The sequence below is a fragment of the Mytilus galloprovincialis genome, chromosome 6 (genome assembly GCF_965363235.1).
Source record: "Mytilus galloprovincialis chromosome 6, xbMytGall1.hap1.1, whole genome shotgun sequence".
Lineage (NCBI taxonomy): Eukaryota > Metazoa > Mollusca > Bivalvia > Mytilida > Mytilidae > Mytilus > Mytilus galloprovincialis.
In genome coordinates, this window is record NC_134843.1 from 52,656,525 (window position 1) to 52,672,810 (window position 16,286).

The 16,286-nt window shown below is 34.3% G+C and overlaps 1 protein-coding gene across 1 annotated transcript in view; it reads right to left on the minus strand.

Moving 5' to 3' along the window:
* Positions 1-6,475: 6,475 nt before the first annotated feature.
* The window catches only part of LOC143078611 (monomeric sarcosine oxidase-like), a 49,436-nt gene continuing 39,625 nt past the window's right edge, over positions 6,476-16,286 (minus strand). Inside the window, exon 10 of the mRNA XM_076253465.1 lies at positions 6,476-6,580. Coding sequence (XP_076109580.1) covers positions 6,476-6,580 — 105 coding nt within the window. The remainder of the gene's footprint in view (positions 6,581-16,286) is intronic.

Genomic DNA, 16,286 nt, shown 5'->3' on the forward strand with positions numbered 1-16,286 from the left:
CTTTTGAACTTAAATTGAAAAAAAAGCACATGAGATTACCAAAAGATAAAGGTTTCTGCCTTGAGACAGGCGATGGATGTTTACTCATGACTTTTGATATCTCAACCGGCCCCTATTCCTTTAGCAAATGAGGAATAAACAACCACAATGCATTAAACAAGAGAAAACTCGATTTAAAAGAAGCCAGAGTCAGATGTAGAAATAGGTAACAGAAGAAACTACGCAAATGGCAATAATAAACATAAAATAACAAACGGACCAGTAGCAGTAACTCAATGCAGGCTCCATGTTTGAAGTACACTTATCGGTAATTTGTGTCATTGGTAGAAAAATTAACAATTCTTAAACAATAATATCTGGGAATATTTGGTCTGCTCCAATAAAATAATATCATTACCTACTACAAAAACATATAAAACTATTCTCTGTTCTTTGGTTTTGTTCACAAATAGATTTTTCTCTAATAAGATATTTCATTCTCCCATAGGATATTTGTTTCTCCTATAGGATATTTATTTCTCCTATAGGATATTTCTTTCTCCCATAGGATTTTTTTCTCTCTTATGAGTTGCTTTGATCTCCAATAGGATTTTTAATCTCCCTTAGGATTTTTAATCTCCCTTAGGATTTATTTATTACCCTTAGGATTTATTTATTACCCTTAGGATTCTTTTTTATCCCACAGGATATTTTTTCTGAAATGAAATCCCTTAGGATATTTATTAATCCTATCTGATATTTTTAATCCCATGGGATTATTTTATTAGACTAATATCCTGTAGGATAAAAAATATCCTATAGGAAATGCTTTTATTTTTCCTAAGGGATTTTTTTAATCCTAAGGGAGAAACTATATCCTATAGGATATTTTTATTCTCCTAAGGGATTTTAAATCCCTTCGGATTTAAATATCCTGTAGGATATAAAATATATCCTATGGGATTATGACTTTATCCTATAGGATTTCTCAAAATCCTGTAGGATTTTTAAAAATCCTATGGGAGAAAAAAATATCCTACAGGATTTTGTCACTATTTTCACTCCAGTTGCCGAACCGGGCGAGCCACACCAAATTTTTTTTTGTATTGTGTTATTTATCCCCAGAGGTACATTATTGCCAAATTTGATGATTCTACGACAAAAAAAAGTGTGGTTCCAATTTGCACTTATGAGAAGTGCAAATTAATCCAAGAACATGTTAAGAGTCTTCCGAATAATTTGTACACTGCGAGATTGGTTATTTAATAGATTTTTCCTGCCTCAAATTTACCCAAAATGAAATTTATATGGAAAACATAAAGAAAATAAGTGATAATGTTTTTTTTTCATTTCCAATATTAAAAAAAAAAAATACATCAAAATTTAATTAAACATGATTACGCGTTTTCAAGTCACTATGATCATCCCGACATCCCGTATTTTTTTAAGAACATCTGTAATTCTTTAATTTATAACTGATAAGTCAAGTTGACAAATTTTTCACCACGGCACCAGTCAGTAATTGCACAAATGTATTTGCAATCACTTATATTGTTTCAGATGCTTTAATATTCAATAAATAAATAATACTTCGGCAATCTGTTGATTTTTAACTCAAGTCGCAGCGGTTTGTGCAGCAGTTTGACTTTGAGCTACTTATTTTTTTTAATATAAAAAATATTAATTAATTAAATAGGAAGAAGCAAGAATTAAAGTTGATTATTTTTTCTATTTAATTAAGGGGACATGGTACACTTTCAGTTAACATAAACCGTCTTCTTTCTAATTTTTATTTTATTCTTAAAAGGGGAGCAACCCCTGATAATCACTGTGAAAGTTTCACCCGTTTTTTATCCAAATTTTTAAAATCTGAACATGCCTTGACACGGTCTGACAACATCTTAACGTAATTTTCTATCCGTAGTCTGTTTTGGTCTGACACAGTCGTAACGGATCTTAACAGCCCGCTAGACGATTCAGTCTTTTCCGTCTTGACATGCCTTAACGAGACTGATTTACCTGATGAGGCTATCGATCTGAACGACGACTGAACGATCTAAAATATCTTGACGAATTTCTCTAGCGGTAAATCCAGTCAATCAAGATGTGATCAGACCAAAATGACCGTTTCAGACTGAAATCGTGCTACTAGTGCTGACACCTGTGCGTCCGAAACCTTCATCATTTTTTCCGGTTCATAAACGCATGCTGCACGCTTTTGTGGAGGAGGAATTTTTTTTTTGCAAACAAGTTGTTTATTTATATATATAGAAATTTAAATTGATAATTTTGTTTATTATAAGTATATTTAGATACATTTATCATCATTGTATCTGAATATTATGGATAAAGTTCCAGCTTCGGCTACCCAAGAGGTAAGTGGCAGTCAAATACACACTTTCAATAGTAATTTGTTGTCCCTTTGGCGTTCGGCCACCCATTCGGATGACTTTTGTGATAAAAGTTTGGAATGTATTCCAGGTGTTGCAGGTGTTGGTATGGAACAGGACTCAGAACCTGTTCCTGTTAGGACTTTGCCGTTCACTCCTGGTGCTAGTCAGTTGAGGCTATCTAGGCCTAGCAGGGTATCACATACCGTTACTAGGCCTGCAGAGATACCAACGTCTCCTGTGTCTTGCACGACAAGCAGGCAGGAGACTCTACCAGCTGGCATCAGGAGTGACCCCTTTTCTAGGACTAGGTTGCCAATGAATTTTGCCTACCCTCCCATGTCTATTGGTATGTCCAATTTGCCGCCTTCTCCCCAGCCCTTTGATCCGTATGCGTTTCAATCAGTTTGGTCTGGTCAGAAGTTTGGTGGTAGACCTTCTTCAGAGTCATCCTCTTTTAAGGATGAGATGAGGAGTCTTACCACCTCCATACACAAGATTCAAGCTACTGTTAATGCTAAGTTCTTGGGGTTTAGTAACAGGCTTGAGCTTATGGAGTCTAGGGGTCTGTCTCAGGATCCTGCAAAGGACCCTCCCAGACCTCCTAGACAGTTGTTGGAAGATGACTCGGTGTATTTGGCTCCTAGAAGTCAGGAAGGTAACTTTTTGGATGACCACGGTGATTTTTCAGATGTTGCCAGTGTAGTAAGCACAGCGGGAGATGCTTTCATTCCTAATGAGCCTTCTTCAGCAAACTCGGATTGCCTAAGTAGTCTGGTCTACTCGATTGTCAGATATGCCCATGTCGTCTCCACCTAGGGTTTCTTCTACTCCTTCGGATTTCATGGCTTGCTCAGGTATAGTCAAGCCAGAGGCTAAGGGGTATTATTCTTTCCCAGAGTCGGGGCACTTAACAACTGCTTTGTCTTTTGTAATCTCTTCTCTGGCTGAGAATCTTGCTAACACTAGCAAAACTGGTGGTAGTAAGTTCTCTGGTTTCGGACCTGCCTCTTACCCAGGAAGATGTAGATCTAAGGACTTTGAGATCCATGGATCTCCTTGGGTATGTTTCTAGTTTACTTGGTTCGAAACGTTTGGATGGCCTCAGACTTTCTCAAGCTTCTTATGTCAAGTCAGAGAATAATCTAAGGTTGAGACAGCTGAGCACTTTTTGTCAGCAGCTGGGTCTCTTTTAAAGGACAAAGAGGAGGAATTTTCAGACTTGAGGTCTATGCTGCTTCAGGTAGACAAGAGTCTTGGAATGTCTCAATTCCTTCTTCTTGGTACTGTGGCCAACTTTACTTATGCTAAGAGACAGGAGATTCTTGATAAATCGACTGTCCCTGAAGCGCTTCAGCAGAGACTTGTCAGTTCTCCTTTGTCTAAGGACAAGTTGTTCTCTGTTTTCTAAGAGCAGTTACAGGAGGAGGTGAATAAGGCCCATACTGTGGTCAAGGTGGATGTGAAGGTCACTGATGGGGAAAGATTTGTCAAGACTATTCAGGTTAACAATCCTTCTTCTCATCAACCCAAGGCTTCTACCTCTTCTTCTTCACAGTCTACGAAGAGACCAGCTTTTTCTCGTTCCAACTATTCTAGTTGGAAGAAAGCTAAAGTTGTTAAGGGAAAGAAGCAGGGTAAGTGATGTATTGTCCCCTCCATTGAATCGTTCCCCACTGGAAGAGGAAATTTATACTTCTCCTCTTCCTCATCTTCCAGTGGGGGACAGGCTGTCCATTTTCTAGATCAATTGGCTCTGATAACTTCAGACAAGTGGGTACTTTCGATTTTTCGGAGGGGATTGGAACTTCAGCTTCCTCTTTCTCCTGTCCAATCAATCTGTCAGTGACAAAGGATTCTCAGATGAATCAGTTGTTACAAGACGAAGTGAACATTCTTATTCAAAAGGGTGTTTTGGAGGAGGTCAATCCTTCTTTTCATCTAGGGTTTTATTCCCGGCTGTTCTTGGTTCCCAAGAAGAACGGGAAAATGAGACCAGTTCTAGATCTTTCTGTTCTCAATCAGTATCTAGTGGTCTCACATTTCAAAATGGAGACCAACAGGTTTATCAGGTCGACTATTCATCTAGGAACTTGAACAACTTCTCTAGATTTGATGGATGCCTATTTTCACATCCCAATTTCTCACAAGTTTCGTCATTTCCTGAGACTGGTTTGGGCAGACAAGGTTTACAGTTTCAAGGCTATGCCTTTTGGCCTGGCTATTGCACCTCTAGTTTTTACCAGGATTTTTCAGACGGTGGTGTCTTATCTTCATACTCAGGCAGTACTCATTCACTCCTACCTAGACGATTCTCTTATCAAGAATCATTGCCAATCTCTTTTGGAGGAACACACACATTTTTCTCGTTTTACTCCTGAGACTGGGTTTTTTTGATTTCATGGGGAAAATCAGAGATAATTCCGAGTCAAAGTTTCAATTTCCTGGGAGAACATTTTCGGACAGATTTGGGTCTAGTGCTTCCTCCAGAAGAGAAGGTAATCAAGGTATGTCAGTTAGTCAATGCTCTGACTCAGTTTTCATCTGTCCCAGCTCGTCAATTGCTTCAGCTGGTGGGTCTCTTGATTTCGATCATGGACGTCATTCCACTAGGACGTCAACACATTCGTCCAATCCAGTGGTATCTATCGGAGTTTTGGCACCCAAATTCTCAGTTGTGGGAGGCACCTGTTCCAATTCTTCAATGGTTACCTCATCTTCAATGGTGGCTTCAGGAAAAACATCTTCAGAACTAGGGAGTTTTGTTGGATCCTCCAGACCCCAGCCTAACTTTGTTCACAGATGCGAGTCTGATGGGTTGGGGAGCTTATCTGGAGGGCAGAACAGCATCAGGCCTTTGGTCAGGTGCTCAGTTGGAGGAACGAATCAATCTGCTAGAGATGAGAGCTGTGTTTCTTTCTCTCCGTCAGTTTCAGGCTGTGATTCAGGGTCAGTCACTTCTGGTTGCCACGGACAACTCCACAGTATTGGCTTATCTTCAGAACCAACGGGGGACTCATTCCTTTTCTCTGTATCATCTGAGCAAGGAAATTCTTCTTCTGTGTCACAGTCTCGATATAATTCTGTCAGTGAGACATGTTCCAGGCAGTCAAAATCTTCTGGCGGATGCTCTCTCCCGTTCCCGTGTTTCAGTGAACCCAGAATGGGAAATTCATCCGTCAGTGTTTCAGGAGATCATTCTTTTTTAGGATCGTCCTTATATAGATCTTTTTGCCACCAGTCTGAATCACAAGTTAGAGACTTAAGTTTCTCCCATTCCAGACGAGAAAGCTTGGGCAGTAGATGCTATGACCCTATCTTGGAAGGGAATGTTCAGTTAAATGTTCCCTCCTTTTCGTCTTCTTCCAAAGATCGTGCACAAGATTCAAAGGGATCTTTGCAAGACCATTCTTATTGCCCCGGCTTGACAAAGACAGTCTTGGTTCCCAGAACTACTACTTCTGTGTTGTGCGAAGCCTCTTCGTCTTCCTCTAAGAGAGGATCACTGTCTGAATTCAAAGGACGAAAACTTCATCAGGGTCTAGAGAATCTCCATTTGCACGCTTGGTTGCTGTCAGGAATTCCCTCAGAGGGAGGCTTTTCTGAGGGAGCAACCAAGTGTATCACAGGATCAGTCAGACAATCTACAGGAGCAGTGTATGACTCCAAATGGTCAATTTTCTGTACTTGGTGTCTGTCGAAACAGATTGATCCCTTCACAGTTACTGTCCAACGGATTTTTTCCTTCATCTTTTTGAAGACAAGGGTTATTCTCTTTTTACTATAAAGGGATGTATATCTGCCATAGCCAGAACAATATCACTTTCAGGAGGCTCTGATTTTGGTGACAATGAGTTTTTGTCTTTGTTGAAAAACACTTTTGCCTTAATCGACCTCGTCAAAGGCGTTTGGTTCCTTCTTGGGACTTAGGTTTAGTTTTGAAGGTTCTTCAGTTCCCGCCTTGTCAACCTTTTCATTCAGCCTCCTTGAAATTTTTATCTTATAAATGTTGTTTTCTGATAGCTTTCGCTACTGGTCGCAGAAGGAGTGAGATTCATGCCTTGTCTATTTCTGAGTCTTGTCTCCGCTTTGCGGCTGATAAGTCATCAGTTACTAGCTTCTTCAGCTAAATTAAGATCTGCTGGTTCTTCTAGGTTGTTCATTCCTATTAAAAATGGAATTTCTGACATTTCTGCTAAAACCATGTCTACCTGGATTTGTAATACTGCCATTTTGGCTTATAAGTCTGCTTCTTCTGAAGTTTCCGTTAAACATCAAGTTAAAGCACACGAAGTAAGAGCTTTAGCCTCTTCTTAGAACATTTTTATTTCCTCCTCTATGTCGGAAATCATGTCAGCTGGGTTTTTTAGGTCTGATAGTGCCTTTTATAACCATTATTTACGGTCCATTGTGACAACCTCTATTCTTAAGGGCCTTTAGTTGCTACTCAACAGGTTGTGTTTTCTCCTCCTAGTGATGGGGATTCAGCGCTTATTTATATTCTGTTATCTAAATTTATGAAGGTGAGGTATTTAATGTAATAAAAATCAAATTTTTAGAATTAAAATTAAGTTTTGTAAATTAAATAATCACCTTCATAAATCAGAGGTCCCTCCCCCTCCCCCTCAGCCCCTTAGTGCCTAGCATTTTAAAGAATAAATGATGAAGGTTTAGAACGCACAAGTGTCAGGTGGGAGAGGTTGTCACGGGGTCATGGTTCTTGTTCTGGCTGGTTTCCGGTTGAATAATGCAGTGAGTGGACTGATATCTAAATTGATGAAGGTGAGTTTTTGATTTACAAAACTAAATTTTAATTGTAAAAATTTGATGTTTAGCTTTAGGTGTATATATTTTTATAATTAAGTTCTTTAAACTGTATAGTAGCAAGTAATAAAATCAATTAACGGATAAAGCCAATCTAAAAGAAAAAAAATCACACTGAAAATATAATTTAGCAAAGATAAACAAACAGTCATGCTACATGTTGTAGTTTAGTATGATGTACACAAGAAATGTCTCAATGTTGAAGTAGCATACATTGTGCACACATTTTGCCATATATGAGATTCCTTTGTAATACATTTTTATAATACTTAACATAGATTTTTTAAATGTTAATCTTATTTGCCCTACGCAAATTTTCGCCATTTCCTACGTTTGATTTGATATCAAATCGTTTAAAACTTTGATTTGAGAACAGTTTTGTATTGACGTTCAAAATTTACAATCCATTTGAATGTTCAAGGTACAGAAAATGTTACTTAATTATACCATTTTGTAATTGAATGGTTTAATATGCTGACGTCTATTGGCAAATATTACATGCATATTAATTAAAGGACGTCAAAAGGTGGCAAATATTGCATCTGTATTAAAGGACGAGAACAACTTTAAAATACTTTTAATTATTAGATATGATATTTCATTAAGGACGACCGACATGACGGGTGTGACATTTATACTATCAATAACAAAATGAGAGCATATTTGACAGAGTAGAATTGTATCCTTGTAAAAAAATACATATACACTACCTCTCTCACAAACAATGTAGTTGTTACAAGGGTTCGTTTATATGTGGCAAGCTTAAGAGTTCGTGTTAAAGACAATTCCCAAGGCATGTGATTGCATATACTATGAACATATAATTAAGAATGGAAATGGGGAATGTGTCAAAGAGACAACAATTCAACCAAAGTGCAGCTAGAACAGACGAAGGCAATCAATATGTCTTCAATGCAGCGAGAAAATCTCACACCGGAGGTGGGCCTCACCTGGTCCCTAAATGAAAATGTGTACTAGTTCACTGTTTATTGGTTCAGCTCGCACTTGTCAAACTGACTGACCGGCGAAGTCCAAGGATCACTATATATATATGTGTTATGCCTAGTCAAGCCTTAGGTTCCTACATGTATATTTTTGAAAGGTAATACAATGTATGATAGCTAGATATATTCGTTACATGCTTTTTAGGGACATTCATGATTAATTGTATAGTGTGATGAATAGTATGTATCTATCACTGGTATTATAAACGTTTAGGGTAGTATAGAAATAAACTTAGCACATGTATACTTACCTATACCGACTTGTTTCGAGAGCCAATAGAATGTCCCACTACCAACTCCACCACAGCCGACAACAATGTACTCAAAATACCTTCTTCCGTCCATAATGTTCTTTCTATAATTTACTTACAGACCTCACGAGATAAATAAACCTGACACAATTATTTTAAGATAAAGTTGTAAAAGCTAAAAAATCATATACCTGTACAAAACTGTTCGTTCGTTTCAATGAATATACTGAATTTTAATGAAAACACACTAAAAAAGTTGATAATTATAGACACCAGATTTGAATATAATATAAATAAACAAATTTACACAGTAGTTAACAATTGCGTAATTTGAATTAGTTTCGGGTGGAAAAGTTGTTTTATTGGTCATGACTATTCAGAATTTAAACAAAACTTGAATTAATTGCAAACGCTATAAAAAACACTTTTTTTGTTTTCCTACAAAATAAATAGAATATCATTCCATATACAAGAAGAATGACCGTCTCATTGGCTAGAAGTAATTGGTTAACTAATTTTTCATTGTGTTTTACTTATTTTTTTAGATGTTACAAAATTTTTTATTGTATTAAAAGTTTTGTTGATTTTTTTCAGCAATTAACGATTTCAACATAAGGCTTTGTTGTAAAGTTTTCCATTTTTTATAAGCATTTTTGATTTAGTATCAAACTAAAATTCATATAAAACAATTTAAATGAAAGGATTTAAAAAAAATAGGTGCAATTAACCTTCTCCTTTTTACAGCTTTACAGTTTTAAATCGGGTGCGTGTTGCTTAAGTGTTGTATGTAGTATTGTATGGACTTATTGTTATATTGTCTGTTTTTTTGTTGTTGTCTTTCTGTTCGAATTAATAGTTTTGAATGTCCCCTTAGTATCTTCTGTCTCTCTGTCTCTCTTTTCGTACATTTTTTTTTTGTATTTTTTGTTTAATTCCGCGTATCATACGTTTTCAGAATGTTCATGACTTTTACATATTCAAAGAACATCTATAAGGGAGTGGTTGGGGTAACCACATGAACTTTTTAAACTTTTCCTAAAATCATACATAATCTTTAGCTGCAATATAGGGAATTAAGTTAAATCAACTGTAAAATAAAGGATTTTTTTTAATAAGAAAAGACGATCGAAGAAAAGTAGTCTGTTTTCTATAAGCCAGGCCATTTGAACTCTGACGGAAAGATGTCTCATAAGCAATCATACCGAATTTCCTTATTTTTATAAGTCTTTAAAACACTATACAGATAATCAATTCAGCAACATGAACCACTGAAAAAAGTGGATATCTCGGAGGAAACAGTTCCCTCTCCACTTGCAACTGTCATAATGTTCAATGGCATGACAAATTATATATAAGTGAGTTGATGATAAATAATGTAAAGGAATTAAAGACTGAATTGATGTTATGACAAATGAGACAGAAATTTGCTTTGCTTTTTTAAGAAAGTCATTCATAGTGGCGTCCATAAAATTAATTGAAGAAATGACTTCAGCTCTAAAATTAGGAACCCTGAACACTCACTCTCAACTATTAAGTGTTTGTAAGTCGAAGCTTGACGTTAACATTTTTGTACCTGTTGTCATGGTTGTATCATTAATTTAAAGTTGAACTTGATAGATAAGATGAACATGATTGTTGTTCATTTTGAGTTATTAGATAAAAGTTTGTCATCTCTGAATAAACGGAGGTTCATATTCCGACACCCCACTAGTCCGACGCCCCATTAGTCCGACACCCCAATAGTCCGACAAAGGAAGGTGCATTACTGCCGTAATAGAAAATCTATTCATAGAATTGTTCAAACCTGAAAGTTCTCGAGTTGTTAATTGATAACATTATAATTAGTGAGTTTAAAAGTCTGTTCGAAACATCGATAGTAAAATTGTTCAATCAATGCTAATAGGTTCTATATACGAAGCATTTTTTTTAGGCGGAAGCTTTGATAAAACAGATGAAATTTGCAGGCAGAATGAACTTGTATTAAAAATACAGGAAACACTTGCCACTGGACATTAAACAAATAAAAATCAATCATACACGAATAGCCATGGAAATATACTTTTAATATCAGCGTTTATATTTGTAATTGCATATTATTAAAACAACAAGCTCTATTTCTGTACATTGTTATTTCCTTTCGTGTTATATTTTTCCTCTTTAAAAACTAATCGGATTTCTTTTCTTTCCGATTTACAAATAATCGATTACCTGTCGAAATGCCAATCGAATGTACAGAACAAGCAAACACGTGAAAATAACTCTAATTACCAACCCACAGCATTTCTTTGACATTGACACATGAATGTAATGAGAGTTAGGACGCAAGAACAAAAAATAAAAACAAGACTTTACATGTACATGTACCAATCTATAATGTATCGTTTCATAAAAAAAGTGGGAAATATGAATCCGGCCTTTCCCACCCATACGACTTGATTATCATGTATCCATGCTTCGCCTTATCACAAAATAAAATCTAACAACACTTTGACCAGCATATACGAAGAAAATTGTGTTTCATTTCTTGACAAACAACATTTTTTTCTGTGTCAGAGCTGTTTGGGTCCATTCCTGTACAAATATTTCTAAAGCCTTATATATAATTTATGTTTATGAAACAGTTCTGTTAAATATTTTTTTTTTTCATTTGTCTTTTTCAAAAAGTGTCCATTAACAGTCATTATCTTTATACTCGTTAAGTTGATTAAGTATTTTTTTTTAAATTTGAAACTGACTTACTGATACTACCCTAATAATCAGGTTTATTTTAGGATAGATATTTAGTTAAATAAACATTTCTTCGTAAACGATTTTGCATAATATAGAATAAATATAATTTATCGGATAGTAAGGTGTATTTTACATTGTATTTCCGACTTTGTTGTCAGAAAAGCAACAGATACCAATTTTAAAGCATTTTGTTGTTCTCTATCGTCTTTTTCTCGTGCAGTAATTATCCTGCGGCATAATTTTTAATTTATGTCTACGAAGATTTAATATTTGGCAAGTGGATCTATGGTATGTCACAATAACTTATGTATACACAGGCACTTATCTCTTAAAACAAGTTGCTTTCTTTAAAAAAAGAAAAGCAATACGTGAACCCAATTTTTTCTTGAGAGTAACACACCAGCTTCATTGGAACCTCTTATATATAGAGAGACTTGTTTTGGTCTCATAAAACATCTCAAATTTTCAAAAGAACCAATTCATATAAAAAGATACCAGGATTGAAATGTTGTACGCCAGACGCGAGTAAAGTCTACAAAGAATCATCAGTGACGCTCGAATAAAGTACGAAGTTAAGTAATCTATTCCTTGGGTAGAAAATCCTTAGCATTTCGAAAATGTCAAAGTTTATAACAGGACAGTTACTCAAAAAAAAAAGAAAACAAAAAGAGAAACAGCTAGAGATAACTTTAATTATACCGTAAGTAATGATGACCGTACTTGAAGTCACATGTCAAGCTCTTACTGCCGTGTTCTGAATTTAGATAAGAAAAGCGAAAATTCGCATTCACGAATGAAATTAATATTTATGCATGCACGTGGTTTTTTTCGCTCAAGAAATAGAAAATAAAAAGCATACGCACTGATACTCTGGATAAGAATACGCATTTGCGTCATCACATATATTAATCTAATAGTTGTATTCGGATGTCAAACTACCTAACTCGAGTGTTTTGACTCCGGATTCATTGACATTTCATCCGGAATTTTTGTGAACGCAAACCGATAGTGTGCGTGTGAACAGGGTGATATATAATGTGAATGATTATAAGCTGGTCAACACAATGAATACAATTTTCAAAATCGTGCCATAGTACAAGTATTTAGATGCTATAAGGTTCAACCATAGATATATATGGGTTTATACATCTATGGTTAAAACAAAACAAAACAAAAAATGAAATGAAATTTTATACTTAACATACATTCCTGTCAGTGTTTTTTTCCGAAAACATACAATATAATATCAATAAACACAAACGTCAAGTATCTACGGATGGACATTTTATTTATCAAATCTATCTCTTTTTAAAGTCTGACATTCCACTATGTGAATATATTGCTATACAAAATATAAGCAGAGACTTATAAATCCATACTAAAACAATATAAAATAATTAACATTATGATAGTAATTGAATTTTGTTATGATTCTTGTAAAATATTAATTACGCTTTTTGTGAGATTCAAGGATTTAAAATCCTTGTGAATTAAAACCATGCACGTATTTTTTTTTCATTCACGACAGTACGCTCATTGGTGCTCATTCGTTGCATATACTTTTCATAATGTAATGACTGTTCAAACCTGTGAGACATAATGCACGTAAATATATATATCAATTTTATTTATATTCTATTAAGAATAAATTCAGTCTCAGTTTAAACTTAATAATGAATATTCACTTGGTCTGGTAGTATCTTCTAAATAAATGAAGTTAGATATTTTTGACAGAAAAATCATTTTGTTTGATTATCTTAAAGTTTCTGCTTTCCGACCACTGGGTTTCCGACCTAAGATAAATATTTTTAACAGTAATATCGTTTTCTTAATTTTCTTCATGCTTTCCAACATTTTCCCATACTATGATTGGAATACAAAATATCAAATGATAAACGTTCAAAAATAATCGGTTTATTCTGGGATATTATATATCAATAAACTATTCAAAGGTTTTTTGTCACAATGTACAACATACGGGGCGCCGAATGGGACTCTTGTGGTTTTGTACAAAATTCAATTCTGTCATAACAAAATCATTTTTGTCTTACAAAACTATGTGCTACAGACTTGTTTTGTGAGAACTTCAATTTTGTGATGACAAAATTCATTTGTGTAGACAAAATTAATTTTTGTCATGACAAAATTCATATTTGTCATGACAAAAGTCAATTTTGTCTAAAAGGTATGCAAATATAAACATATTTGCATACAAAATTGACTTTTGTTACCTGATATGGAAATTAAATCACAAAAGTCAATTGTGTGAGGTAAGATTCAATTTTGTGAGACAAAATTGACTTTTGTGAGACAAAATTAACTTTTGTGAGACAAAATTGACTTTTGTGAGACAAAATTGACTTTTGTGAGACAAAATTCAATTTTGTCAATTTTGTTGAGACAAAAGTCAATTTTGTTAATTTTGTTGAGACAAAAGTCAATTCTGTCAATTTTGTTGAGACAAAAATCAATTTTGTTGAGACAAAAGTCAATTTTGTTAATTTTGTTGAGACAAAAGTCAATTTTGTTAATTTTGTTGAGACAAAAGTCAATTTTGTCAATTTTGTTGAGACAAAAGTCAATTTTGTGACGACAAAATTCATTTTTGTGACGACAAAATTCAATTTTGTAACAACAAAATTGACTTTTATTTGACAAAATTGACTTTCGTGAGACAAAAATCAATTTTGTTGAGACAAAATTCAATTTTGTCAATTTTGTTGAGACAAAAGTCAATTTTGTCAATTTTGTTGAGACAAAAGTCAATTTTGTCAATTTTGTTGAGACAAAAGTCAATTTTGTCAATTTTGTTGAGACAAAAGTCAATTTTGTCTCACAAAAGTCAATTTTGTCTCACAAAAGTCAATTTTGTCAATTTTGTTGAGACAAAAGTCAATTTTGTCAATTTTGTTGAGACAAAAGTCAATTTTGTGACGACAAAATTCATTTTTGTGACGACAAAATTCAATTTTGTAACAACAAAATTGACTTTTATGTGACAAAATTGACTTTCGTGAGACAAAAATCAATTTTGTTGAGACAAAATTCAATTTTGTCAATTTTGTTGAGACAAAAGTCAATTTTGTCAATTTTGTTGAGACAAAAGTCAATTTTGTCAATTTTGTTGAGACAAAAGTCAATTTTGTCAATTTTGTTGAGACAAAAGTCAATTTTGTCAATTTTGTCTCACAAAAGTCAATTTTGTCAATTTTGTTGAGACAAAAGTCAATTTTGTCAATTTTGTTGAGACAAAAGTCAATTTTGTCAATTTTGTTGAGACAAAATTCATTTTTGTCAATTTTGTGTAACGAAAGTCGATTTTGTATGCTAATTAGTTCACAGAAACCAGACTAAACTAATTTGAATACAAAATTGACTTTTGTCGCCCAATTTTCAAATTAGGTAACAAAATTCAAGTCTGTGTAACAAAAATGAATTTTGTCATGACAAAAGTGACTTTTGTCCGCTGATAGATAATTATGTATGACAAAATTTTAAATTTGTAGTATGATACAAATTTTGTTAAACTGAACTTATTTTTGTTGAACAAAAGTCACTTTTGTCCGTACAAAATTGAATTTTGTCCGTACAAAATTGAATTTTGTCCGTACAAAATTGAATTTTGAGTACAAAACCACAAGAGTCCCATTCGGCGCCCCGTACAACAGCTGTATTAAGTACTTCACACACAACGCGTACAGGGATCGTCTCAAAGCATGAATTGTATAATTGCGTTATCATTATATTTGATATTTAATAAACATTCACATTATAAAAACACATATGTTTTGTCAAAAGGTAAATAGGTTCTAACATATAAATGTTAGATGTCTAGAAAATGATGAAATTATTAGTTTAATTGTTGTTTTCATCATTAATATTTACCAGCTCGTATATTGAGCACTCGTATAGTCAAACAGATTCCTTGGTATACGGAGAACTTTACAGAGTTCTTTTTGGAAGGCATTATAGCTAGTAGCCTTAACTTTCTTAATTTTCTGCTTTGGGAGAGATACAGAGTTACGAATCTGTATGCAAGTATTTTGACAAAACTTCACAAATTATATTCTAGTTTGACAAAATGTGTACTGTAGTTGAAATATTAATAGTACTCGTTTTTTAGTCACAGGAGACAACGAGGTCCTCATCTCGATCATTCTATTGGTCAATATTTCAAATAACAAATACATATCTACCAACCTACCCTGATAACTTTGTCCAGTCGGTTCTAAACGCATTCTAATATTAAATAAACACGTCACTAGGCTGTCTAATATAAAAAGATAATAACTACTGTTCAATTATTCGGTGTCGGACTACTGGGGGTCGGACCAATGGGGTGTCGGACTAAAGGGGTGTCGGACCAATGGGTTGTCGGACTAATGGGGTGTTGGAATACCGGGGCTGTCCCATGTTAACTTTAATGAGACAGCAGTCCCACATAAAAAATTACATCTTAAGGTAAACAATCGACTGTTGTCTGTACAATGCTAAGCTCTAAATTTGCCTCAAATCTGTAGCAAAACGTGAACCCAAACAGGCGGAAACCCAGGTGAAATTAAACAAAAGAAATGGAACCCTTTGTTAGAGAAGGTAAAAAAGGCGAAGTTAGTAAATTGAATTGTTAACATCTGTTTCTATGGGGGTTAAAAATTTAATGAATGTGCCTAATTTAGGATTTTATGCATCTTATGTATGTGATTTACTTAAATTATCGAACTGAGCTTCGAGATATTTGTTAAATTTCAAATAATACCGATTTTCACAAAACAGTCGATTGTGGTAGGTGCAAATTCACATGGATCTTTTTTGTGCGTAAAAATAAATTCCGCCGAAAAAAAAAATCCAAAGAAAGATAATAGATTTATCCTTTTAAATCATCAATTTGCATCTCTGCCTAGCATATTTACCTGACGATATCAATAATTTGGTATTTAGTCAAATCTTAACCGGAAATTGTGATTCTAAAATTTATTAAATGTAAATAACATGTCGGAATATTTAGCCTGGAAATAAATATATTTTTGGATAAGTTAATGCAAGCACACGAGGTGTATAGTGTCTTATACGATTACAGGTTTGTAATGTTTAATAACCATATTATATCA